This window comes from Scyliorhinus canicula, chromosome 3, assembly GCF_902713615.1.
Source record: "Scyliorhinus canicula chromosome 3, sScyCan1.1, whole genome shotgun sequence".
In the NCBI taxonomy this organism is placed as follows: domain Eukaryota; kingdom Metazoa; phylum Chordata; class Chondrichthyes; order Carcharhiniformes; family Scyliorhinidae; genus Scyliorhinus; species Scyliorhinus canicula.
The window spans coordinates 57,347,141-57,374,470 of record NC_052148.1 but is presented as its reverse complement, the minus strand read 5'-3'; the positions used below and the strand labels follow the sequence as shown (position 1 = coordinate 57,374,470).

At 45.8% G+C, this 27,330-nt stretch overlaps 1 protein-coding gene across 11 annotated transcripts in view; it reads right to left on the bottom strand.

The window, feature by feature from the left end:
• Window positions 1-27,330, bottom strand: part of nedd4l (NEDD4 like E3 ubiquitin protein ligase) — a 542,434-nt gene that overhangs the window by 230,908 nt on the left and 284,196 nt on the right. Inside the window, exon 1 of one of the 11 annotated variants that reach the window (XM_038790584.1) lies at window positions 16,588-16,790. The exons of 9 other annotated variants lie outside the window; for them this stretch is intronic. In XM_038790584.1, coding sequence (XP_038646512.1) covers window positions 16,588-16,656 — 69 coding nt within the window. In that variant the 5' untranslated portion in view covers window positions 16,657-16,790. Of the gene's footprint in view, window positions 1-4,348; window positions 4,431-16,587; window positions 16,791-27,330 lie in introns of those variants that run through there. One more of the 11 variants, XM_038790586.1, reaches the window with a different exon arrangement.

Below are 27,330 nucleotides of genomic sequence, written 5' to 3'. Positions count from 1 at the left end.
GACGTTTGTGTAAAAAGGCAATCCTGAAGAGAGAGGTTTAAAACCTGAAACCTGGAGGACGATTCTCCGACGCCACGCCGGATGGGAGAATCGCGGGAGTGCCGGGCGAATCACACCACGCCGCCCTGGCACCCGGACGCGATTCTCCCACCCCACCCCCCAAAACAGCGTGTCGCGTTTTGCGACAGGCCGCTTGGAGAATTGCCGCCCAGGTCAAGCGGCGATTCTCCGGTCCGGATGGGCCGAGCGGTCTGCCTAATACGACCGGTTCAAGCCGGTGCCAACCACACCTGGTCACTGCCGGCATGAACAGCGCACGACCGCTGCGTGTGGGGCTTGTGGGGGGCGGAGGGTGAATCGAGCACCTGGGGGGTGTTCGGGAGGGGTCTGGCCCGTGATCGGTGCCCACCGTTCGTTGGGCCGTTGTCTCTGAAAGACACACTCTTTTCCCTCCGCCGCCCCGCAAGATCACTCCAACATGTCTTGCGGGGCAGCGGAGCGGAAGACGGCAACAGCACATGCGCAGGTTGGCGCCGGCCAACCTGCGCATGTGCGGGTGATGTCATTTAGGCGCCGACGGCCGCGTCATTCAGGCGGCGCCGCTTTGACACAAGCATCAGGGCCCGGCACCCGAGATTGATGCGGCACCGCTCCTAGCCCCCTGGGGGTGGGAGAATAGGGGGCGAGGAGCGGCCTCCGACGCCGGAGTGAAACACTCCATCGGCACTTTGTCTCCCTTTCGGAGAATCGCGGCCCTCATGCGAGAAAGAATTGTTTAAAAGAAAATTGGAAAGTGTTTATTTTTGAAAGCAGAATCTGAAATCATTTGTGTGGAAGCAGAAGTTCAGTGAGACAAGGTGGTTCACGGTATAAGAATCATTGAGGGGGATTTTAAGGAGAAATCCACAGCCATTGACTTGGGTTCAGAGTTAAATGTATGCTTACAACATACATTTGTAACATACATTACAACATGTATGCTTACAACATACAAGGGGCAGCACGGTAGCATGGTGGTTAGCATAAATGCTTCACAGCTCCAGGGTCCCAGGTTCGATTCCCGGCTGGGTCACTGTCTGTGTGGAGTCTGCACGTCCTCCCCGTGTGTGCGTGGGTTTCCTCCGGGTGCTCCGGTTTCCTCCCACAGTCCAAAGATGTGCGGGTTAGGTGGATTGACCGTGCTAAATTGCCCGTAGTGTCCTCAAAAGTAAGGTTAAGGGGGGGGGGAGTTGTTGGGTTACGGGTATAGGGTGGATACGTGGATTTGAGTAGGGTGATCATTGCTCGGCACAACATCGAGGGCCGAAGGGCCTGTTCTGTGCTGTACTGTTCTATGTTCTAACAGCCAGGGTGTGTTTAAAGGGGCTTTGTGTTACTGAGACCATCATAGCCCAAGATATACTTTGCAGCCATTGTTAACCTTAAGCTTTGTGTATATTTGTGAAGCTAAGGGGGAGGGGGGGGGGGGTAAAGGAGTATTGTATCATAACCAAACATTTCATGTTTAATAAATATTTTTTTCCTGTTGTTAAAACTAATCAGTGGTCCTGTGACTCTGTTGCTCCGCATTTTCCAAAGAAAAATAAAAGTTATGATCCTTTAAGCCAGAGTTGCATTCTGGAATCCTCCAGTCCACCAGTAACACTAACTGGGATTGTAACACATGTCCCAATCCCTGACTTTCCTATCTCTGTTCTTGGGGATAGACTAGTGACCAATGGCTACCAAAAACCCACCAATGCCCACAGCTACCTTGACTTAACTCTCAGGCTGTGCTCCCTCTCTGGGCTCTATTTGTCTCCCAGTTTCACTGTCTTTGCTACATCTGTTTCGACAATGCCACTTTTGTTCTCACATTTGTGATTTGTCTTTCATTTTCCTCAAGCGAGGAATTCCCTCCACGATGATTGGCAGGGTCCCTCAAGATTTTCTGTTCCATTTCTTGCACTTGTGTTCTCACCTTCCCTTTGAACGAGAGAGTTCCCCTCATCCTCACCTTCCATCCATCAGCCCTCATATTCAAAAGATCATCCTCCAACATTCCTTCCACCTCCAGCAAGCACAACTTCCCCTTCCTCCTCAGCATCCTTAAAGGAATGTTCACTCCACGACATCCTGGTTCTTTTTTCATTCTTCCACATCCACTATTCTCCCAACCTCCCTTCCCACACCAGCACAAGATTGCAAAATTTGCCCTTTTACCACCTCCCCTTCCATTGTCCAAGCCCAAATGATCCTTCCAGGTTGATCAGTCATTCTGTCAATTTGCTATACCAATGTGGTCTCCTCTGCATTTCGGAGATCAAATGCAGATTGAGACCACTTTGGAGGGCATCTCTTTTCAATTTGCATGTGACCCCGGGCTTGTCACCAGCGTTATGAAATATGTGATTTTATTGAATGGTTAAGTTTTGGGATTCTCTCATTCAAACTCTCTTTACTTCAAAGTAAAAGGGGATAGTGAAGTGAGCATGTAATCCTTTGCGAATTCCGCCTGGCGACAGTTGTCTGCAATTCCTTTGAATCGGTCGCTGGGTATTCAATTAATTTTTAAAAGCTAGCAGTCCCTATGGGGATTATAACACCAGCCATTTTAATTCCTTGTGGCCCCCCCCCCACCTCCAATCTGGCCCCCATATTTATAAATTCCCACACTAAACTTCATTGCAACAGTGCGCTAATGTGAACTCCAGGATCAGGACAGCATATTTCAGTTAGATATTTTACAACCTTCTAGACACAACACCGAGTATAACTATTTTAAATCATAAACACTGCTCACTTTTTTTGGCATCTGCTATTCCCATTTTCATCTCCTCTAACCTCGCCTTAGTGTCTTCTTCGCTTGTGCCATTTGCATCTCCTTTTGCCTTGCACCACATTCCTTTCTGTCATTTCATGTCTCCTGCCTTCCATCGTAGAACTGTTTCTTTTGTGCTTTTCCCCTGCTCACCTTTTACTGCCACTGTACTTTCTTAAAGTTTAGTATGGTCCCAACCTTGTCTAAACCTCAAGTAAAGAAGTTGAACTTCTCTCTCCACAGATGTTGCCTGGCCTGCTGAAAATTTCCAACGTTTTTTGTATCTATCCTGGGTTTCCAGCACTTTACTTTTGTATCTCCTGGTGACAGAAGGCATGGTTCAGGTTCTGCATGTCCAGCTTCGATGCAGCTGTTTGTATTTGCTTGTGTTGAAAGGTGATGGCAAAAAATAAATCAATTTCTGGGAGTGAACGGGGCAAGAGAGGGAAACAGTGATACAAAGTGAAGTTGTACCCCCAGCAAAGGAGGAAGCTGGGTCAGAACCACTGTGGCTGGCAAGAGTACAGAACCTAGCCCGGACAAGAAAAGAAAAATTATCACATCAGTGGAGTCTGTGTACTTGTCAAGGATAGAGTGCTTCACTGTGGACATTTGGTGAATTTAGCTTCAGGAGAGGGGACAGGTCAGTTTTTTTTTTAAAAACAGAGAGCACAGCAGTAGGAAAAAATAATTTCAACGGTGCTGAGATCCCAGGTTCGATCCCGGCTCTGGGTCACGGTCCGTGTGGAGTTTGCACATTCTCCCAGTGTTTGCGTGGGTTTCGCCCCCACAACCCAAAGATGTGCAGGTTAGGTGGATTGGCCACACTATGTTGCCCCTTAATTGGAAAAAATGAATTGGGTACTCTAGAATTTGAAAAAAGAAATCCGATACGAATTCACTGTAATATGTTATCAGAAGTTCACGTTTCTTCCACACATTCCGCAGTTTAGGTGGTGTCAGCTATAAAACGGAGGCAATAAGCTTCTCAATAATGAAGTGTGCACACGCACACACACACGAAAATTGTCATTTTCAATTTTTACCGTGGTAGCATTGTCAAAGGCCTGAAGGCCAATGAGGTCACCAGTACATTGTTTGGCAGGGCGAATACTCCTTAAAACTGAGAGATCATTGTAAAGGTAGAGGGAAGAGGTTTCATGGACACTCCGTGAAACAATTTCACGATTCCTACAACTGACTGTTCTGGTCTGAGCAGACTATATACTGTAAACATATTATCAACTACATATTTCCTTTCAGCGATGGGATTATTCTAGTTTCAAATAGCAACAAATCTGTGATCATGTCACCTTTACCTTGCAATAAATCAGCAGCACAGAATCTGTATGACCTGTGTTTTTTTTTTAATTAATTGATGCCGGCTTACTTTGGAGAGCAAGCACCAATAGGCCAATACAAGGCCACATATGTTCCACAGTAGTACAATCAATCCCACACACTTTGCAAACAGCCACAAATCAATGTTTTGTTCAAAATCACCCTTTTACACGATGGATTCACCATTTAAAGTTTTGTTTTACTCACCCTCATCTTTGGAAATCTGACCATTTGAGAACAGAGCCACTGAAGTCAGTTTATGAAACTCAACAAGCTACGCGTAACAACATTGAATCATTCTTCCTGAACTTCAATTATGACATGTTCGAACTTGGAAAATTAAGTACTGACTCAGTAGTACTGCGCAGTCAAATATCTGTTCCCAAGGTGTCTCATCCCAGCCATGTTAAAGCAAGAAGGTACTGAATAATGCCTGAAATACTACATAAGGCCCTTGTATTACAGGCAATTATGTACCACTTGACTTTCAGCTTGTCACAAACATGCTGACTGCTCGAGCATACGTCCATTATCACAGGCTGAATCAGTAGGGTGTGGGGACAATCTGGTCATGTTGACATCACAAAGGAGGAGGTATTGGGTCTTTTAAAAGACATTAAGTTAGATAAGGTAGATAAGTCTCCTAGGCCGGATGGGATTTACCCCAGAATACTGAGGGAAGCAAGGGAGGAAATTGCTGGGGCCTTAACTGACATCTTGGACCTCATTGGCGACAGGTGGGCAGAACTGTAGCACAGTGGGTACCACTGTTGCTTCACAACGGCAGGGTCCCATGTTCTATTCCCGGCTTCTGTCACTGTCTGTGCGGAGACTGCATGTTCTCCCTATGTCTGATTGTGTTTCCTCAGGGTGCTCCAGTTTCCTCCCACAAGTCCCGAAAGACGTGCTGTTAGGTAATTTGGGCATTCTGAATTCTCCCTCAGTGTACCCGAACAGGTGCTGTAATGTTGCAATTAGGGGCTTTTCATAATAACTTAATTACAGTGTTAATGTAAGCCTACTTGTGACAATAAAGATTATTATTATGAAAAGGTGAGATCCCAGAGGACTGGAGAATACCTAATGTGGTACCGTTGTTTAAGAAAGGTAGCAAGGATAATCCAGGAAACTATAGGCCTTATGTCGTTAATAGGTAAATTACTGGAGAGAATTCTCAGGGACAGGATTTATAGCCATTTGGAAACAAATGGATTCATCAGCAATAGACAGCAGGGTTTTGTGAAAGGGAGGCCGTGCCTCACCAACTTGATTGAGTTTTTTGAGGAGTTGACAAAGATGATTGATGAGAGGAGGGCGGTGGATGTTGTTTACATGGACCTCAGTAAAGCCTTTGACAAGGTGCCTCATGGCAGACTGGTACAAAAGGTGAAGTCACACGGGATCAGAAGTGAGGAGGTAAGATTGATACAGGACTGGCTCGGTCACAGAAGGCAAAGGGTAGCAGTAGATGGGTGTTTCTGAATGGAAGGTTGTGACTAGTGGTGTTCCACAGGGATCTGTGCTGCGGCCTCTGTTGTTTGTAGTATACACAAATGATTTAGAGGAAAATGTAGCTGGTCTGATTAGTAATTTCGCAATGACACCAAAGTTGGGGGAGTGGCAGATAGTGTTGAGGATACAGCAGAAGGTAGATAGTTGGGAGAGTTGGGCAGACAAATAGCAAATAGAGTTTAATCCAGACAAATGTCAGGTAATGCATTTTGGTAGGTCTAACATAGAGGGGAAATATACCGTAAATGGTAAAATTCTTAGGGATATAGAAAGTCAGAGAGATCTGGGCGTGCAGCTCCACTGATTTTTGAAGGTGGCAACACAAGTGGACAAGGTAGTCAAGAAAGCATACGGAATGCTTGCCTTCATTGGATGGGGCATAGAGTTTAAAAACTGCCAAGTCATGCTACAGTTGTATTAAACCTTGGTAAGGCCACACTTGGAATATTGTGCACAATTCCGGTTGCCACGCCACCAGAAGAATGTGGAATCTTTGGAGAGGGTTCAGAGGAGGGTTACCAGGATGTTGCCTGGTCTGGAGGGTGTTAGCTATGTGGAAAGGCTGAATAGACTCGGACTGTTTTCATTAGAACGGCGGAGGTTGAGGGGTGACCTGATAGAGATCTACAAGATTATGGGGGGCATGGATAGAGTGGATAGGCAGTCACTCTTTCCCAGGATGGAGGAGTCAGTCACCAGGGGGCATAGGTTTAGGTTTGTGGTGTTTAGAGGAGATGTGTGAGGCAGGTCTTTTACACAGAGGGTGGTGAGTGCCTGGAACGCGTTGCCAGGGGAGGTTGTGGAAGCAGATACATTGAGGGCGTTCAAAAGGCATCTCGACAAATACATGGATACGATGTGTATACCGGGATACGACACAAGGAAGTGATGAGAGTTTGGCCAAGGGTGGTATCATGACCAGTATAGCTTGAAGGGCCGAAGAGCCTCTTCCTGTGCTGTATTGCTCTTTGTTCATAATTGATTTCAATCTCCAATTCAGAGTCAGTCTAAGTTTTAAAAACAAAACAATCTCCAACGTTAACAGTAAATAGTAACACAGTATTTGATGACAAAATGACATCAGTCTTCAATTCAGAGTCAGTCTCGGCTTTGAAAAAACAGACCATCTCCAACTTTTGTAATAAAATGTTGTGTTAATATTTACTATTAAAGGACAATTGTGGTTTCCAAAGAAGTCAGTCACTCAACATTATTGCTTAGTTTAGATGGCAACCAATTCAGTTGGGAAACAAAGAATACCTTTTGTAAAAACAGAATTCACTTAAGTGGACAGGAACTTGCTGCAGTAGTTCATGGTGTTAGGGTTAATTTTTTCCTGCCGCCTTCAACTCAAATATCTTTATGCAATGGCTTGCTGAAAGTGAAACCTGATGAGTCAAATCAGGTGCAGAAAGAGAAATAAAAGAGGAAACAATCATTTAAATGGAGAAGAAAATCCTACCTAAAGAAATTAGATTCCACAGTTTAAATTGTTCAGTTTCTAAGTCAGAGGTTGATAGACAGACAGTAACAATGATGTAGTGTCACAAAATTTATGGCGCATAGGATGTCCTATTGGTTCCAGATCGCCGTTAAATATCTCGGACATGGTGTTGACCCAAAAGCTTACAAACTTGGGACAAAACCAGAACATACATGTGTGGTTAGTCAGCCCCCGAGAACAACGCTCACACCCGTCCTCCATCCCAGGGAAGAATCTGCTCATCCTCGCATCGGTCAGGTGAACATGCATCATTACATTTGATAACGAGGATAAAATTAATTATAATGACACTGCCTCTGGCCTGACACTCGCATGTCTTCTGCCTGAGAGAGGACTCCACCCTCTGGGTTGATTACCCACCCTTGTTCAAATTGGTCCCTCAAGCCAGGTGACCCTCTTCTGCTGTGTTGCTCTTAAAGGGATAACTTATGACCATAGAAAACATGGAAACCAATTTGTGTATTTGGTAATCAACAGTTTTTCCCATAAGAACAAACTCCTTGATCGATCTTGATATCATCTTAATGCCATCTGAATTGATGACAGATGATCTCAAATGATGCTCGAGTTTCATATGATCTAATTTCAACCTGTTTTAGTCAAAGTCTGAAGAGAAAATACTCACCCGAATGCTTCTGCTTAGGTGAATATACCCATTTGAGATGTTGAGATATTGCCAGATTCTGAGGGGTAGATATACTGCAGACCTGAACTGTCCGACTAATATATAATATATATGCATATATAGCCCCAAGAAAAGGTCCAAAAGAAACAAAGACTAAAAGGAGAAAAAAAAGACTTTAAGAAAGAGGCAACGGAAGACACCGGAGAAGACTGACAAAGACCCCAGAGGAGGCAGACCAAGACCCCAGAGGAGGCGAACCGGAGGAGGCAATGGAAGACTGCAATTAAGGGCAATGAAGACCTCATGGAAATGGCAATGAAAGGAGAGCAACGACGAAAGACCCCGAAAGGAGGACAATGACGCAAGATCCCCAAAGAAGGGCCACAACAAAAGTCCCCAGAAGGAGGGCCACGACAAAGGACCCCAGAAGGAGCGCCACAATAAAAGACCCCGGAAGGAGGGCCACAATAAAAGACCATGGAAGGAGGGCCACGACAAAGGACCCCGGAAGGAGGGCCACGACAAAAGACCATGGAAGGAGGGCCACAACAAAAGATCCCGGAAGGAGGGCCACGATAAAAGACCCCGGAAGGAGGGCCACGACAAAAAATCATGGAAGGAGGGCCACGACAAAAGACCATGGAAGGAGGGCCACGACAAAAGACCATGGAAGGACGGCCACGACAAAAGACCATGGAGGAGGGCCACGACAAAAGACCATGGAAGGACAGCCACGACAAAAGACCATGGAAGGAGGGCCACGACAAAAGACCATGGAAGGAGGGCCACGATAAAAGACCCCGGAAGGAGGGCCACGACAAAAGACCCCGGAAGGAGGGCCACGACAAAAGACCATGGAAGGAGGGCCACAACAAAAGGTCATGGAGGAGGGCCACGACAAAAGACCATGGAAGGAGGGCCACGACAAAAGACCATGGAAGGAGGGCCACGACAAAAGACCATGGAAGGACAGCCACGACAAAAGACCATGGAAGGAGGGCCACGATAAAAGACCCCGGAAGGAGGGCCACGACAAAAGACCCCGGAAGGAGGGCCACGACAAAAGACCATGGAAGGAGGGCCACGACAAAAGATCCCGGAAGGAGGGCCACGACAAAAGGCCATGGAAGGAGGGCCACGATAAAAGACCCCGGAAGGAGGGCCACGACAAAGGACCCCAGAAGGAGGGCCACAATAAAAGATCATGGAAGGAGGGCCAGGACAAAGGACCCCGGAAGGAGGGCCACGACAAAAGACCATGGAAGGAGGGCCACGACAAAGGATCCCGGAAGGAGGGCCACAATAAAAGACCCCGGAAGGAGGGCCACAATAAAATATCCCGGAAGGAGGGCCACGACAAAGGACCCCAGAAGGAGGACCACAATAAAAGACCATGGAAGGAGGGCCACGACAAAGGACCCCAGAAGGAGGGCCACAATAAAAGACCATGGAAGGAGGGCCACGACAAAAGACCATGGAAGGAGGGCCACGACAAAGGACCCCAGAAGGAGGGCAACAACGAAAGATCCCACAAGGAAGGCAACAGAAAACAATAAATGACTAAATGAAGGGTGAAAGAATTGCAGAATGGAAACAAGTCGGAGCCAGTCCTGGCCAACAGTGAAGCCAAAAAGGGGTTGGCTGAAGTCAAGACAAGCAGAAATTAAGGTTTAATTTGTGAAATGTACATATTCAGGAAGAACATGATGGATTCCCCTCAGAAGAAACACAGAAATTAAAAACTTCAAAAGAAACTATGAACTATTGAATATAAAGAGGAATCAGTGACAGCAAACTTGAAAAAAAGTTGCAAAAATTTACAAAATGATGTTAAAAAGGAGGAGATATTAATGAGATGATGCAGAATAAGCTGACTCCATGAAAAGCAATTTGAAAATAAGGGCAAGTCCGGTAAAGAGTTGAATCAGGAGAATAAGAGCTTGAAGAAGGAAGCTTGGCAATGAGAAGTTTACTGAAGAGATAAAAACATTGAAGTTGACAGCAGAATCAGCAATTCAGACAGAGAACCATACTGAGATTACGTGCCAGAACAAGACTGCTGCATTCATCACGTGAATGGAAAAACACAAGAGCCAATGTGATAAAATAGTCGTGAAAAAGTTGCTGAATCGAAATGTTGGAAAGAGAAAAAAACTTTATCACACGACCTAAGTACGAGAAACAGATTACTATGACCATTCCCCCCGTGACAGACTGAGATTGTGAAAGAACTGTCAACACAAAGGACTGTGTTGTATTATGATGGTATGTGCCTGATTATTATACAAGGTGCTCGACAGAGCAGTGATCAATGTGGGACTGGAGAATGGCACAGCCCACAGAGTAAAGTGTATAGTCACATGGCCAGAGAACAGTCTAGCACAGACCTCGCTAAGCAGCAACCCTGTATGGAAGAGCTCCACACAAGATTTGGAACTGTACATAGTTAAAGCCTGCCAGTAAAAGTGTTTATGTTTAAACACACAAACCTCAATGAACCATCACCACAGCAACAATAAAATAAAACATATTAAGTGCATAATATGATGGTGTCAATGTGAACCTTCGGTAGTGGATCAAACTAGATCCCTGGAATTATTGTCTCCGAGGCCGGACTCCTGTCATATCCAGTAGACATGGAGGGATGGATCGTTCGTCAACATATGGATGACTTGAGGAGTAAGGAGACACTCCAGCCGTCAGTTTTGCCATCACAAAATGTTTTCGAACCTGTAAGCACCGAAGTACCCAACGGATCTGTTATAGACATAACTGATTTCACCGTGCAAACAAGTAGTAATGAACTGCCTGTGCCTGGAGAGGTACATGTTATTGCAGTTCTTGTTAATGTCGATCCAGTAGAAACATCTCAGAGTACAGAATTACGTGCTCTATAAGAAATTGAAAAACCTCAAGGACTCGATTTACAATTGTCCAACTAGTGTACAATGTTTAGTTCGAGTTTAGGAGTGGGTAATTTAGTTATTGAAAATTGTATAAAAGTTTTAAAGGGGGAGAGAAGTGGTGATTTGTGGTGATTGTCCACGTAAGGGCAACACAGCAGAAGAGGGTCACCTAGCTTGAGAGTCCAAATGGCAGAACATTCGTATAAGACATGTTGGGCCCGGGGCAGCCGGATGTGGGCTACTCCAGGGCAGCCATAGGGCTGTTCCGCTTTGTACAGGTTTTCTTTTTAATAAGTACATTTCATGTTTGTTTATGAGGAATTTGTTCCAAGAATTTATGCAAAAAAATGGAATACACCATGTGCGTACTGCTCCTTTTAATCCAGCGTCACATGGTATAGCAGAGTGAGCTGTTCAGACACTGAAATGAGGACAGAAGAGCAAAAGGTGCAGCAAGAGATGCAGGAGCAATAGAGCTTCAAGGCCATTGTCTCTGTTTGTCTTTTTTGTCCTCTGTGCAGCATTTTGTGCAAGAACACAAGATGCTGTTGATTATTTGACCAGGTAAGGCTGTTCCAACATTCACTGAGATGTTGACCTCAGCTACACCTTGCCTCCACTATCCTCATATCTTTGATTTCCTTAATGTCCAAAGATCTATCTATCTCTGACTTGAAAATATGCAATGTAGCATCGACAGCTGCCTGAGCTAGTGAATTCCAAAGGTTCACATCCCTTTCAGTGAAGAACCTTTTCCTCCAAGTCCTAAATGATCGACCCCTTATTCAGTGATCATGACTGTATGTTATATGTATTCCCTCTTTTCCGAGTATTGTCAGTCTTTTTCCTTTCTCAGCTGTCCTGTCTCTTCTAAAACTATAATGGACATAGGTTGCAGCAATTCAAGAAGACAGCTCATTATCACATTCTTAAGGGCAATTGGCTGAGCCAGTGAGTATTTGAATAATTGCTTTCAATTCATCCAGTTTATTTCTTAGATTGAGAGGTGCAATATCTGCATTTAACACAACTCCATTGCCTTAACTTCTGAGTTGTTATTCCTTTACCTTGGCAGCTTTTCTGATTATGTGATTCGCCTCTCTCCTCCCCCCCCCCCCCCCCCCCCCCCCCCTCCCCCCCACTCTAGGTGTAAACAGTTTTGAGTCTCAGATTTTGAACCTGGAATTGTGCCAGTTCCTAATCTTAGCCTAATCACAGTGGTTAGCACTGTTACTTCACAGCGCCAGGGTCCCAGGTTCAATTCCCGGTTGGGGTCACTGTCTGTGCGGAGTCTGCAGGTTTTCCCTGTATCTGCATGGGTTTCCTCCAGGTGCTCCAGTTTCCTCTCGCAAGTCCCGAAAGAAGTGTTGTTAGGTGAATTGGACATTCTGAATTCTCCCTCTGTGTACCCGAACAGTAACCGGAATGTGGCAACGAGAGGCTTTTCACAGTAACTTCATTGTAGTATTAATATAAGCCTACTTGTGACAATAAAGATTATTAGCCAAACCATCAAGTTAAAGTGGAAACTGAGTGTTCACAATCAGACAGGAGATTTAAGATTTGGGGCGCAATGACCTAGCTTCTTTCACTCATTAATTAGTGCAGAAAATTACAGCTTTGGCAAAGAGAATAGAACATCCTCCCATTGTAGTTGTAGAACGGCATGTTGTACGAGTGTGGGAACATCTACGAAAACTAAACAGCAAATGATTTAAGTGGTGTTTTCAGTTCCTTTTGGGTTGAATATTTTATCTCTTGACATTTACCTTGAAAAGGTGTATGAGCAGTTTTGGGGCGAACCAACCCGAAAAGTACTTATTCACTTTCAGCCAAACGTATAGCCTTCAGTCACAATTATACCAGTCCTCTTTGTTGGTGCTGAATTCTCTCTCTTTTCCACTCCCCCCCCCCCACTCACACATTGTCCCCAAATAGGCCTGAAATGCCATTTTTCTTCAATTAGGCAGCGTGAGGACTCAATGAGCTGTACCTGAACATGACCTGTACACGGAACAAACTTTCAAAACACTCAAACTTCCTTAAAATCAGCTTTGTGACACAGTTTATGGACCTTCTTCAGTCCATCAAATGCAAAATAGAATTCTATTCAATCGAAGTCACCATCTTGCAGTGAGAGAAGACTCATCATCTGGAGTCACTGTAAATAACCACGATAGAACTAATTTATCTACACCTCACCAACAGAGAGGACAACAGAGTGCCAACTGTAATACACTATAGAATGCATCACATGAAATTAACATGTTAAAAATGAATGCCTTTCTATCCAATGGGCCAGAAAGCACAACTATTTCAAAGTAAGGATCACTATTTGACATAATTTATACATTTCTCAGCCCACAAGTAATAGAAGTTTTGGTGTGACAGAACATCATTCTTCTCGTCTCTTGATCGATATTTTCACAGTAATTAAGTAATTTGCAGTAATTAAGTAGAACTGAGCATCTATACATATTAAGATATGTATATGACGGCATGGTGGCACTGCTGCCTCACAGCTCCAGGGACCGGGTTCAATTCAGACCTCAGATGACTTGTGTGTGGCGTTTGTATGTTCTCCCCATGTCTGCACGCCTCCGGATGGTCTGGTTTCCTCCCACAGTCCAAAAATGTGTGGGTTAGGTGGATTGATCATGCTAAATTGCCCGAAGTGTCCAAAGGTTAGGTGGAGTTCTGGGGTTACAAGGATAGGGTGTAGGAGTGGTCCTATGTAGGGTGCTCCTTCAGAGGGTTGGTGTTGGCTTGATGGACTGAATGGCCTCCTTCTGCACTGTAAGGATTCTAGAATTCTGATTCTATGAGATGAAACAATTTAAAACGTTTGGAAAGCAGCAACCTACACTTGACAATTATGCCCTAATTTGTCCCACCCCAATATTCCAATTATCCAGAAATTCTAAGGAGCCAACTGCATTAAAATGACACATGAAGCACAATTTAAAGTAACCAGAAAGTTGAAATGAGATTTTGAATTAACCAGTAGATCCTTGGCCAGATACAACTGCTAGATAACTTCATGATTTGGAGCAAATCCAAAGGCATCTGTTCTTCTGAAGCTAGACCATTGAAAGCATTGGCGTTTACAAAATCTGATGCCCTCCTGCCTGACAATTCAATTTAACGTGCATTACTGACACAAAATGTGTTGTCATCTTTCACCAAAAGCATCTGAGAACAATATGTTCGCTTCCCCAATGACTGTGTTGCATTGTTCAGTGTGGAACTAAGCCATTCTGACCAAAAGGTCCATGATTTAATCCGCCTGCACTTTGACAGTTTATCTTAGCCAGCGTAGTGGTAAATACACTACTGTGATAACTGTTGAAAAACATTCAAATGCAGAAGACAATGTCAGTTTCACATAGCCTGCCAACCAATGATTGTGCAAGTTCAGTGAGTGTACATAGAACAGTCCAGATGAATGGGGGCCTTTAGGCGAGAAGCAGGGGAAAGTGGAGTATTAGAAATATTTATGAAAAAGTTAAAGCAATAGCGTTAGCCATGGCAGCTCTAAACCTTCCCAATACCAATTTCCCAGTGCTCGACGACCCAAAACAGGCTGCACTTTGAAATTAATTTGTGCATTGCATTACACACACACACTGCAAAAACTGTTGGATATACTCCTGCACCTCTACTAAAACTGAAATTTCACTTCAGTGTTTGCCTTGTGATTACCTTAGTCTGCTGAACAAGAGTTTCTGAAATGGTCGAAAGGCTACAGCTGAAATCTTAACTTCTCTATTCCCACCATACCGACAAAGCAATCAGGATTTTTCTTCGGTTTTGGTGTAACAACAAAATTTGGAGCGGATGAGAAAGACAAATTTTCCAACCAACAGAATGCCAAATAAAATTGAGAAAATGCTGCCCAGAGGAAGTTCAGTTTATGTCAGTGGTCAGAGAGATGCAAATATTGATGATCAGTTTTGATGGCAGCCTGCCAAGCAGCAGTATCTACTACATGCATTTTCCAGTTTTCACATGAAAACAAACACTTGGTTACGCCTGGCTGTCCCTGCTGGCACCACGGTTTGCATTCTTGTTCAAGCATCCTGCAGAGCTAACTTCACAAATTACGCACAGGCCTTCTCAAGTAATTTAATGCATGTATGTGACTGAAACAGTTTGCTGTCCCAAACAATGCTCTGCACAAATGTGTCCCGAGTGGCGTCCATTTAATAATTTACAATGTTAACTTACATATCTGATTACTTGCAGTCAACATTCAACACTATTGATAGTGTATGGTTCTAACCCAGTACTGTTCTTTTAAGGATTAAAGCAGCTTTTCAAAACAAAAAAATTGAATCTTTGCAAGATCAGATTCCAGCTGAAAATTTAGTTGGAACCAAACATTCCAGACAACTGGATGACCTCTGCAGCACTCCCAGAATTTGCACATATATTCATAAGATCAGATATGCAAAGTCATTTAGAATACCCCCAAAAGATGGCTTTTTAAAAACTAAATCAAAGTTTTGCGTAGAAACAATCGATGAATTTTAAACAGTCAAATGTAAACCCTTTCTCTACTCAGTACTAAAGCAGTATTTTGCATATGATGTAACATGTGAATGTCAACTCATCTGTAAATGTCCCATTGGAAATATTTTTAATTCCTTGCAGATTCACCGGAATAATTTTAGGTCCGAATGCATTCATCTGATGGTATTTACAAATTGCAGTTATTTTCCCTCCCCATTCCTCTCTAATGAATTAACTGCTATCAACTCCAAAGGACTGGTGGGCCTCAAGTAGAGGAGGAAGGAAGGTAAACAAATGACAAAGTTAAGAAAAATATATTTTCTTTTATCTTCGAGATTACTGCTGGGTCACTTGTGCAAGTTTTTTTTTATATCTCACAGTTGTTTCTGTTCTGATAAACTAACACATGTACCAATCTCAGAATAAACCTAGCAGCTAAGTCCAGCACAAAAAGCCAGTAAGTAATTGTGCATAACAGCACTGAAAGTATAACAATATTGGCAAAAAACAATTATTTTTTAAACTGGTAAACTGATGGAACTAATGCTTTAGATACAGTTCGGCAAAATTAACTTGCTATTCCTCTGGAAACTCACATACTTGATAATTTAATGCAATCAAGATTTTTAAAAAAACTTTACTGACTTTTCCTTCAGACTTTGTGATTCAAAATGTTTTTCAGCCCAGCTTACTATGTATAGTCTACTGAGCAAACAGTGTATATTGTACTACAATTTACTCTTATCATATTTCTGCAGAGAATAACCTTGCAACACCTCAGTCCTACTGATATGATGTTCTAAAATAACTGTATGATTAGCAATGCTTGTGAGACATACTTTAAACTTCTCTATTTTAGTACTAAGACTTCCTCATTCCTCATTTCAAAGTTTTCTTGAGCTATACATTTGAAGATTTTTGATCAGAGTGAGACCAATTTGAACTGATTATTTTTCGACATTGAACGAGCCACATTTAAAACCAGAGGTGTGGGACAAAGCAGTGTTTTGAGTTTGTGCAGCATTCCAATCAGTGTCACCCGAATGAAGGGGCACTTCAAAGCCAAGGCCACAAAAAAAAAACCGACAAGTTCACTGTTATTGTGCTTCCTTTCCTGTCTTAGTTTCAAACCAGCTTGTCAAAGGTATGCAAACCAATGCGAATAGGAAGATATGCTCACCCCTCAGCTGGCCTCAATCCCCAATCCAACTCAATTCAACAAATTAATGAAAATCTTTTCATCAGCGATTATTGGCATGATCGGATATTGGCAACAAGGCACTTGTCAAGTAAAATACATATGACTCAAGCCCAGGAAGAAAACTTCAAACTTTTTGTTGTTTGCTCATTAAATTTCCCTGTCTAGCTTCACAATATTTCCACTCACCTGTGTTGATTTTTTTCTTTTAGAAACACTACCTGGGTTCACTGGATCAACTTTCATGCTCCCTTTCATTGTCAGTGACAATGTCGGTAATGCACAGAGCTCAGTCCGTCACCAAGTGCCTGTTGTCACGTACATTTTGGGTGTTGTTAAGAAATGATCTATGGTTGCAGTAGTCTCACTATCAACTGAAGGTTACAGACTGTTTGAACCAGAAAAACTGGGTTATATCAGATGGGAATGCGGACCTTGAATATTTAAAGACTATGCAAATGAACACAAGTTTGAAATTTAACCCTTGGAGAGATATTTCAGTGCAGGTATCAAATAGAAAGGCTGTTAATGAAGGGCATTCTTTTGTTCTGTACGTTCCACATAATAAACCTTTTGAAATTCAGACTTTATTGTCTATGGAGGTTACATATAACAAGATGGCACATATTGAAAAGTTAGTTTTGTGCACCCAATAATAAGAATTAATTTTGAAAGAAATGCTGGAAATATTGAGCTTCATGCTGCAACACCAATCCCCCATGCTGTGAGATTTAAGGTTTTTAAACACAGACTCTCCACAAATTCCCAATCTCAGCCACAGCTACAAGTGGTTCATACAATGGAGGTGGTACTATGCCATGTTAGTTGCCTCCCTAAGTTGTGAAAAGTCATCCTCCGATGATAAATCAGTTCATGTCATGGTGGCATGATTGGGCTGGTTTAGCTCAGTGGGCCAGACAGCTGGTTTGTGATGCAGAACAAGGCCAGCAGCGTGGGTTCAATTCCCATACCAGTTTACCCGAACAGGCGCAGAATGTGGAGACGAGGGGCTTTTCACAGTAACCTCATACTTATGAATAAAATGTTATTATTAGGGCCGGTTTAGTTTAGTGGGCTAGACAGCTTGTTTGTGATACAGAACAAGGCCAGCAGCGTGGGTTCAATTCCCGTACCAGCTTACCCGAACAGACGCCGAAATGTGGCGACTCGGGGCTTTTCACAGTAACCTCATACTTGTGACAATAAAAGGTCATCATTATTAAGAGCATAGCGGGTAGCCACTTATACTGTTAATCCAAATCTTATTGCACACACTGTCACTGAATGAAAAAGGTAGCAGTGTACTGGTAAGGAGACTGATGAGCTGCTTGAGAGTTGTTCATGGGTTGCTGCAGATGTTGTGCCATTGCCTGATTTGTTTATTCCTATTCTGTCAACTTATCACATTCTTCATTCTCCAAACTGTATGTTCCTGTGATAATAATTTGCAAGTCATAAATTTCACATCCACTTTTCTTACACTGAGGAAATAGAGCCGTGCATTCCATCCACAGCAACAACTCAGATGATTTGTGTGCATCTAATTAACAGTTTTTGACAAGATCTATTTTAACCACAGTTGCAACCTTCTGTACTTCAATTATTTCCAAATAAATTTAACATCTGCTAAAATTACTTGACAAGTCACTTGCAATTATACAAAAGCATGCAAGACTCTGCAACAGTTGATTGTGAATTGCGTTCAAATCAATGAGAGTACGGAAAAATAGATTCTTAATTTTTTCAGAAAAATTAATTTTTCAGATGATACTAACTCATATCCACATTGTATAAAAGCAATTTTAAAATTTAGGGATTTTAACTGTCCTCCCTAGAATTGGTTGCACAACGCAAATGTGAAAAAGGTCAAATATTGGCAGTTTTCCACTCCAGGAAACACTCAACGAGAACAAACGTGCAAAGAGAAGCAAAATACTGCATTTACCGCAAATCTGAAATTAAAAGAGAAAATGCTGGTCTCAGTAAATTCTGTGCCAAGAGTCATCATAGTTAACATTTCAAATTGATAAACTTTCTCCAACGTGGAAGAAGAAAATAGGCAGAAAATGCTGGATAAACTCAGGTCTGGCAGCGTTTTTCCAGCATTTGCTGGTTATATTTCAGATCTCTAGCATCCACAGTATTTTGCTTTTAAGAAACTGCATAGGTTTCAAAAGTAAGTTTGCAAGTACTAACAGGAACATCACCTAGATTTTCTTGGAATTGCTGACCACAAGCATCTGTTTGCTGAAAAGATATGTAGATAATTAAATATTAATGCCAATTAAATATTTATGCCATGGAACTTTTTTTCTTCCCTTCAGGTGCTAAGGAGCTCCAGCAAGTATTGGTATTGATGCCCATCTGGGTCCTTCCACCCTTTCCCATCCCTCTGACCACATGCCTTCTTCTAACTCCAGCTCCTGCCGTGTATTCACTATGTCTTACTGACCTTCCTTTCTCTGATGCTGAACGTTTTGTGCTCAGCAAAAGACTCCGTTTTATCCCATTATGCCCATGGCCCAATTAATTTGAGGCTCGGCATGATGCTGAAATCTTCTTCTATGGGCTGGTTTAGCACAGGGCTAAATCACTGGCTTTGAAAGCAGACCAAGGCAGGCCAGCAGCACGGTTCAATTCCCGTACCAGCCTCCCCGAACAGGCGCTGGAATGTGGCAACTAGGGGCTTTTCACAGTAACTTCACTTGAAGCCTACTTATGACAAGCTATTTTCATTTAATTTAATGTCTTTGTCTCTGCATTCACTTACTTGGGCAGGAAGCCTCGCTCCCCTTCAACGGATCTTTTGATCCGCCTCTGGTATTCTCCCTCTACCTGGATCCTTCCCTCTGGCCTCTTATCTGTTCTTTATCTTTTCATTGAGAACTGTCACTGTGACATCAGCCATCTTAATTTCTCGGCTTTGCTCACCCGCTGCAACCTGTTCTCTCGGATCCAACACTAACTTTCTTATTAAAGCTGCTGACAAAGATGGTGCTGCTGTTGTCTGGCGTACCGGCTCCCAGACACTTCTTCCATCCTTCTCACACCATGGCCCCCACCACCAAACTTCAAGCTGTTGCTTCAGGACTGTCAGTGATCTCAGCTGCTCTGAGCAGCTTCCCTCTACAGCCTCCAGCATCAGCTTTTCAAGCCTGTAGAGCCTCCTTCTCCATCCTTTCCAAAATACACAAACAGGACTGTCCTGTTAGACCCGTCATTTCAGCCTGTTCCTGCTCGGTGAACTTCTTATCTTGGCTCTCTCCCCTTGTCCAAACTCTTTCCACCCCTATCTTCATGATTTCTGTGATACCCTGTGCTATTTTAACAATTTCCAGTTTCGGACTTCCGGTTGCGGCAATGAGCGAGTGAGCCGCACATTTGGGGGCTCTCACTCCGGCAGAATTTGAGGACCTGGTTCCCCGGTTTTGCAGGACTGTGGAGCGGTGAAAGGACGGCCATGGAGGTGCGGAGGAGCGAGCAGAGCTGCATGGATCTGCGTGAGGGCGGAAAGCAGCGAAAACGGGAGAGGAAGGGACAAAGGCAAGGTGCAGGGGAAGCTGACCCGGGAGTCAAGATGGCGGACCTACGGGCCCAGCGATCCAGCAAGCGCTGGAAAACATGCTGCAGGTTATTAAAAACAGTTTTGAGTCGTTGAAGCGGGATAACTTGGACCCACTTCAGAAGGCAGTGGGTCAGCTGAACCAGAGACTGGATGCCCAGGACGAAAAGGTTAAGGAGCTGGGAGAGGCGGTGGAGGAGCAGGCAGATGCGCAGACGATTGCGGCGCGAGAAGTCGACGAGTTGAAAGAGAGACAGAGAAGACTGCTGGACAGAGTAGAGGAGCTGGAAAATAGAGCCCGCAGCCAAAGTCTGAGGATCATCGGCTTCCCGGAGGGGGCTGAGGGAGCTGATGCCACAGCGTTTGCGGCGGACCTGTTGATGCAGCTGATGGAGGCTGAAGCCTTTCCGCGACCGCCGGAGCTGGAGGGGGCACACGTGTGCAGGCGAGACATGTGCGTCCGAGGGGTCCCCCGCCCTGTCCAATGGTGATTAGGTTCTACAGGTTTGTAGAAAAGGAGCGGGTGCTGCCGTGGGCAAACTGCGCCAAGAGCAGCACGTGGAATAACAGTGTTCTTCGCATCTACCAGGACCTATGCCAGGAGGTGGCTAGGTGCCTAGGCAGCGAGCAGCCTTTAAACAAGGAGGTGTTGTTCAAAAAGCATGTGAAGTTTGGTCTGCTCTTCCTGGCCCGTCTTTGGGTTACGCATCAGGGTCAACACCACTACTTCTCCGAGCCCGAAGAAGCGATGGGCTTTGCGATGGATATGGTGTTGGTCCCCAAAAAAGGACCCACGGACGCAAGCTAGGGTCCGAGAATTACTGTTTGAAGGGATGCCTACTGTGCCTGGACTGCTGGTCGACTGTTTACTGTTTTAAAGGTGACACGCGGTGTATTTTTTGTGGGCAGTTTTTCCATGGGGGGGGGGGGGTTTGGCGGTGGGGGGTGGGGATCCCCTCCTCCCCCCTTCCCCCTCTCCCCCCCCCCCCCGTATGGTCTTTTTCCTGTTTTTGTGGCTTTCTTTTTCTCTTTTTTTGTTCTCTCTGCTGTGGTGGGTGCCTTTTGTTGGGCTCTCTGTGCGCTGGAGCCGGTATTGTAACAAAAGGGTGGCCGGTCAGCAATGGGGGTTAAAGATGTTGGTTGGGGGCTTTCGTTTCATTTATGTTTATGGTTTTTATGTTTGTTTCGGATGGGTGATGTACGGGTACTGTGTTATTGCGGTGTTATTTTATTTATGCTCAGAAAGGGACGGGGGTTAGCACTTTTCTGTGTACACAGCTGGAACTGTATTGTACCTGGAGCAGCCTCGCGGGGCTGTTTGATGTTTACATCTTGTCTGATCTGCCCATTTTAGTGAGATTGCTCCAGTGGGTTGGAGTGGGGGATGGTGTGCTGGGGAGTGGGGAGTTGAGGTCGGGGAAACAATGGGGGTGGGACAAGTGGGCGCCGGAGCGATGAGTCACCGGGCTAGCAGGTTGGGTAGTCAAGGGAGTCAGGTGGGGGGGGGGAGAATACAGCCAATGGTTGGCAGGGGTGGGGTTAACGGGGGATGTTGCTGGGGGGGGGGGCTATTCTGCTGATGTGGGGGTGATCTGAAGTAGGTGATGGAAAGGAGATCAGGGGTGGAGGCGGCCAAGAGGCGAGCCAAGAATGGCGTGGCGCACGGGCTGGGGGCAGGCCTGAGAAAAGTTATGGCTGACCGGCGTTTGTGGGGAGGGGGGACGACTAAATGGGCCAGTTAAAAGGGCACGTGTGTTCACGCATTTGCGGGCTCTGAAGGCGGATGTAATTATGTTGCAGGAGACACATCTGAAACCAGACTAGGCTAAGGATGGGCTGGATTAGCCAGGTCTTCCACTCAGCCTTGGATTCTAAGTCCAGGGGGGTAGCAATTATGATCAATAAGTGGGTTCAATTTGAGGCGGAAGGCGTAGTCGCAGACGGCGGGGGCAGATTCCTTATGGTAAGGGGCAATCTGGAGGGAAGAAGAGTGGTGCTGGTGAACTTATATGTTCCGAACTGGGACGACGTGGACTTTATCAAAAGATTGCTGGGGAAGATCCCGGACCTCAACTCACGTAGGTTGATAATGGGAGACGGGGGGACTTGAATACAGTCCTTGACCCGGGGCTGCACCGGTCGTGTCCCAGAATGGGTAGACTCCAGGCAATGGCAAGGGAGCTGAAAGGATTCATGGAGCAAATGGGGGCAGTGGACTCATGGAGAGCCAGACAGCCGACGGGAAGGGGCTACTCGTTTTACTCACATGCTCATAAGGTATATTCTAGGATTGATTTCTTTATCTTGAGCAGGGACTGTGTAGGGGAGGTAAAGAATATGGAATATTCGGCAACCACTATCTCGGACCATGCCCCGCATTGGGTGGACCTGCAGGTCGGGGGGGGGGGAATTACCAACACCCGCAATGGAGGTTAGACGTAGGATTGTTGTCAGAGGAGAGGATATGTGAGAGACTTCGGAAGTGTATGCAAAACTACTTGCAGGCGAACGATACGGGGGAGGTTTCAGCAGCGACCCTCTGGGAGGTGTTGAAGGCAGTAGTGAGAGGGGAACTGATCTCAATTCGGGCTCACAGGGTCAGGGCGGACAGGGCAGAAATGGACAGATTGGTTAGGGATATTTATCGGATAGACGAGGAGCATGTGGGGTCCCCGGGGGAGGACCTACTCAGGGAGAGACGGAGATTACAGGCGGAACTGGGGGTGCTATCCACAAGTAGGGCCGTGGAACAGCTTAGGACAGCAAGGGGAGTGGTGTATGAGCATGGGGAGAAGGCCAGCAGATTGCTAGCGCAGCAACTCAGGAAGAGGGAGGCGGCCAGGGAAATAAGTAGAGTGATTGATGGGGATGGGAGCAGAGTGGAGGACCCGGCAGGACTGAATAAGGTATTCCGGGACTTCTATAGTAAGCTGTATACTTCAGAACCCCCGGAAGAGCCGGAGGAGATGAAAAGGTTCCTGGACGGGCTAACATTCCCAAAAGTAGGCGGGGGACTAGTGGACGGGCTGGGGGCCATGATTAAAGTGGAGGAGGTATTGGGGGGCCTAAAGGCCATGCAGTCGGGGGAAGCCCCGGGGCCGGATGGATACCCAGTAGAGTTTTACAAGACGTTCTCGGAGGCAGTGGGACCGGTCTTGACTAGGGTTTTTAATAAGGCAAGCGACAGAGGGACCCTGCCGTCGACGATGTTGCAAGCCACCATCTTGCTGATATTGAAGCGGGACAAGGACCCGGAATCCTGCGGGTCATACAGGCCAATCTCCCTGATCAATGTGGATGCCAAGCTCCTGGCAAAGGTCCTGGCGATTAGAATTGAGGACTGCGTACCGGAGGTGATTGGGGACGATCAGACAGGGTTTGTGAAAGGCTGACAGCTAACTTGAGAAGATTGCTTAATGTGATCATGATGCCCCTGACTGGCAAGTAGGTGGAGGTAGTGGTGGCAATGGACGCTGAGAAGGCCTTCAACCGGGTGGAGTGGGGCTATTTGTGGGAGGTGCTTGGACGGTTTGGGTTTGGGGAGGGACTGGTTAATTGGGTCAGACTATTGTACCAGGCCCCAAAAGCTAGCGTTAGGACGAACAGGGTAATGTCAGATTATTTCAGACTACATCGCGGGACCAGACAGGGATGCCCACTCTCCCCGTTGCTGTTCGCGCTGGCCATAGAGCCGTCGGTGATTGCATTGAGAGCTGCAAAGGGCTGGAAGGGAATGACCGGGGGGGGGGGGGGGGACATTAGGGTCTCCCACTATGCGGACGACCTGCTCCTGTACGTGTTGGACCCACTGGCCGGGATGGAAAATATACTGGAAACATTGAGGAAGTTCGGCCGGTTTTCAGGGTACAAATTAAATATGGCCAAGAGTGAGATGTTTGTGGTGCAGGCAAGGGGCCAGGAGAATAGAATGAAGGAGCTGCCATTTAGGCTGGTTGAGGAAAGTTTCCGGTACTTGGGGATACAGGTGGCGCGAGACTGGGGCAGGTTGCACAAGTTAAATTTGACCAGAGTGGTGGAACAAATGAAGAGGGAGTTTCGGAGATGGGATGCACTCCCGCTGTCACTGGCGGGGAGGGTGCAGACTGTAAAGATGACAATCCTCCTTAGATTCCTGTTCATCTTCCAGTGCCTCCCGATCTTTATCCCACTGTCCTTCTTCAAAAGGACTGGCAAAATCATCATGAGCTTTGTCTGGGAGGGCAAATCTCCGCGGGTGAAGAAGGCGATGCTTGAAAGGAGCCGCAGCGAGGGAGGACTGGCATTGCCAAGTCTGATCAACTACTACTGGGTGGCTAACTTAGCCATGATAAGGAAGTCGATGGTGGGTACAGGGTCTATCTGGGAGCAGGTGGCGGCAGCTTCGTGCAGGGGCACCAGTTTGGCAGCCCTTGTCACGGCTCCCCTACCGCTGTCGCCGGCCAGGTACTCCACCAGCCCAGTAGTGGGGGCAACCCAGCGGATATGGGGCCAGTGAAGGAGGCATGTAGGGGAGGTGGGTGCGTCTGTCTGGGCTCCAATATGTGATAATCATCGATTTGCCCCCGGGAACATGGATGGAGGGTTTCGAACATGGCGGCGGGCGGGGGTGAGGAGGGTGGGCGATATGTTCCTGGAGGGGAGCTTTGAGAGGCTTGGAGGAGAAATTTGGGCTGGTAAGGGGAAATGACTTTAGGTACTTGCAGATGCGGGACTTTGTCCGCAGACAGGTCCCATCCTTCCCACGCCTCCCACCAATAGGGATCCAAGACAGAATAGTCTCTAGAGGAGAAGGAGGAGAGGGTAGAGTCTCGGATATTTACAAGGTGCTCATGAAGGGGAAGAGTCCCAGACGGAGGAACTGAAACTCAAATGAGAGGAGGAGCTTGGCGGGGAGATGGAGGACGGGCTGTGGGCAGAAGCCTCGAGTAGGGTAAACTCAACCGCAACATGTGCCAGGCTCGGCCTGATTCAATTTAAGGTCGTTCACCGGGCCCACATGACGGTAGGTCGGATGAGCAAATTCTTTGGGGTAGAGGACAAGTGCGCTAGATGCGCGGGAGGACCAGCGAACTACGTTCACATGTTTTGGGCATGTCCGATGCTTAGGGGGTACTGGGAGGGATTTGCGGGGATCATGTCCCGGGTGCTAAAAACAAGGGTGGTGATGAGTCCAGGGGTGGCAATTTTCAGGGATTCAGAAGACCCGGGAGTCCAGGGCGAGAAAGAGGCCAATGTTCTGGCCTTTGCTTCCCTAATAGCCCGGCGGCGAATTCTGCTGGCATGGAGGGACTCAAAACCCCCGAAGACCGAACTATGGCTTTCAGACATGTCAAGATTTCTGGGTATGGAAAAAATTAAGTTCGTCGTGAGGGCATCTGTACTGGGGTTCGCCCGAAGGTGGCAAACCATTATTCGACTTCTTCGCGGGAGAGTGAACATCAGCGCGGGGTGGGGGTGGGGGGGGGGAGGGGGGGGATTAGAGTAGAGTAGGAGGGATAAATAGGCGGGTAGTGTCTATGGGAGAGGAGCGGGCTTGTGCAATATGGTTTGATTGAAGTATTGATTTTACGTTGATGTTTGCACATTTTTTTTTTTGTTATCTGTAACTGTTTACAATGCCGAAAAATACCTCAATAAAATAGTTTGTTTAAAAAAATACAATTTCCAGTTTCCTGGTGCTAACCGCCTCCTCTTCACGATTGACATCCAATCCTTCTACAACTTCATTCTCTACCAAGTGTATTCAAAAAGGAAATGGTAAGGGTAATTGCACAACATGTCCCCTCTAGTGTAACAGGGAAGAGTAACAAGCCCATGGAACCATGGATAATTAGAGACGTTCGATGACCAGAGGATACAATGAGAAGGAAAAGAAGCATTCAGCAAGTACAAGGGAGCAAATCAACGGATGCATTAGTGGAGTCCAGAAAGCAGAAAGTGCAGGATGCAGCTTAAGAAAGCAATTAAGAGAGCAAAGAAGGGAAATGAGAAAGCTCTGGCCAGTAAAAAAAAAAAGTACCTATATGAGTTTTTGGCACGTCATAACATTCAAGACTATGGGCCATGTACTAGCAAATGGGATTAGGTAGGCAGGTCAGATGTCATTCATGCGTTGGTGCAGACCCGATGGGCCTCTTCTGTATTGGATTGGATTGGATTTGGTAATTGACACATGTACCGAGGTACAGTGAAAAATATTTTTCTGCGAGCAGCTCTGTGATTCTGTGACTCAGGATAGTTTGAGGGCTCTCCACTTCTTCAAACAATCACTATCCACTACTACTCATGGTCGCCTAGCTGAACTTGTTCTCTTCAACAATTTTTACTTCAACTTGCCTCGCTTCCTCCAAATTAAGTGCGTGGCTATAGTACCCACATGGGTCCCAGATATGCCTGTATTTTTGTGGAGCAAGTGGAACATTCCTGGTTCCAGTCCTACTAGGCCCCCCCCCCTCCCACTTCTCTTTTTCCAGTATATCAATGGCTGGATTGTGTCGCTTCATGTTCTCAGCTGCACTTGGAAAATGTATAATTTTTTGCTTCCAATTTCCACCCATCTCTCACCTTCACACAGTCCATCTCCAATACATCCATTCCCTGCCTCGTCTTCCCTGTCTCAATTTCTATGTGTAGACTGTCTATCAATATTCATCACAAGCCCACCTACTCCCACAGCTACCTCATCTACACTTCCTCACATCCTGCTTCCTATATGGACTCCATCCCATGTTCCCAGTTTATCTGCATTTGTCGCATCAGCCCAATGATGCTAGCTCCCACAACAGCCCTTTTGTCATGTCTTCCTTTTTCCTGAGCCAAGGCTCCCACATCCCCCGACCGCTGTGGCTGATGGGGGCCCTCAACTGTGTCTGACCTATTTCCCGCACTTCTGCCCTCACCCTTTGCCCTCCCTCACAGAACCATGAACCCTTAGCTTAACTTTTCACCCACCATCCTCTATATTCAAAAGATCATCTTCCATCATTTCTGTCAACTCCAGCACGATGTTCCCATGAAACATCTCTTCCCCTCACTCTGCTATCAGGATTCCATAAGGTCCGTTCCATTCCCCTTTCACCCCCCATCACATCACCCCCCTCCCGTGGTCCTTTCCATGCAATTCCATGTATAACATTTACCCCTTTATCTCCTACATCCTTACTGTTCAAGGCACCAAACGCTCCTTTCAGGTGAAGCAGAAATTCACTTGCACTTCTTTCAATTTGGTCTACTGCATTCGTTGCTCACAATGTGGTCTCTACTATAATGGGGAAAACAAATGCAGACTGGGTGACCGCTTTGAAGAACATCATGGCTCAGTCCGCAGTTATGAATGACCCAGACGGCCTCTTGCCATTTCAATTCATCAC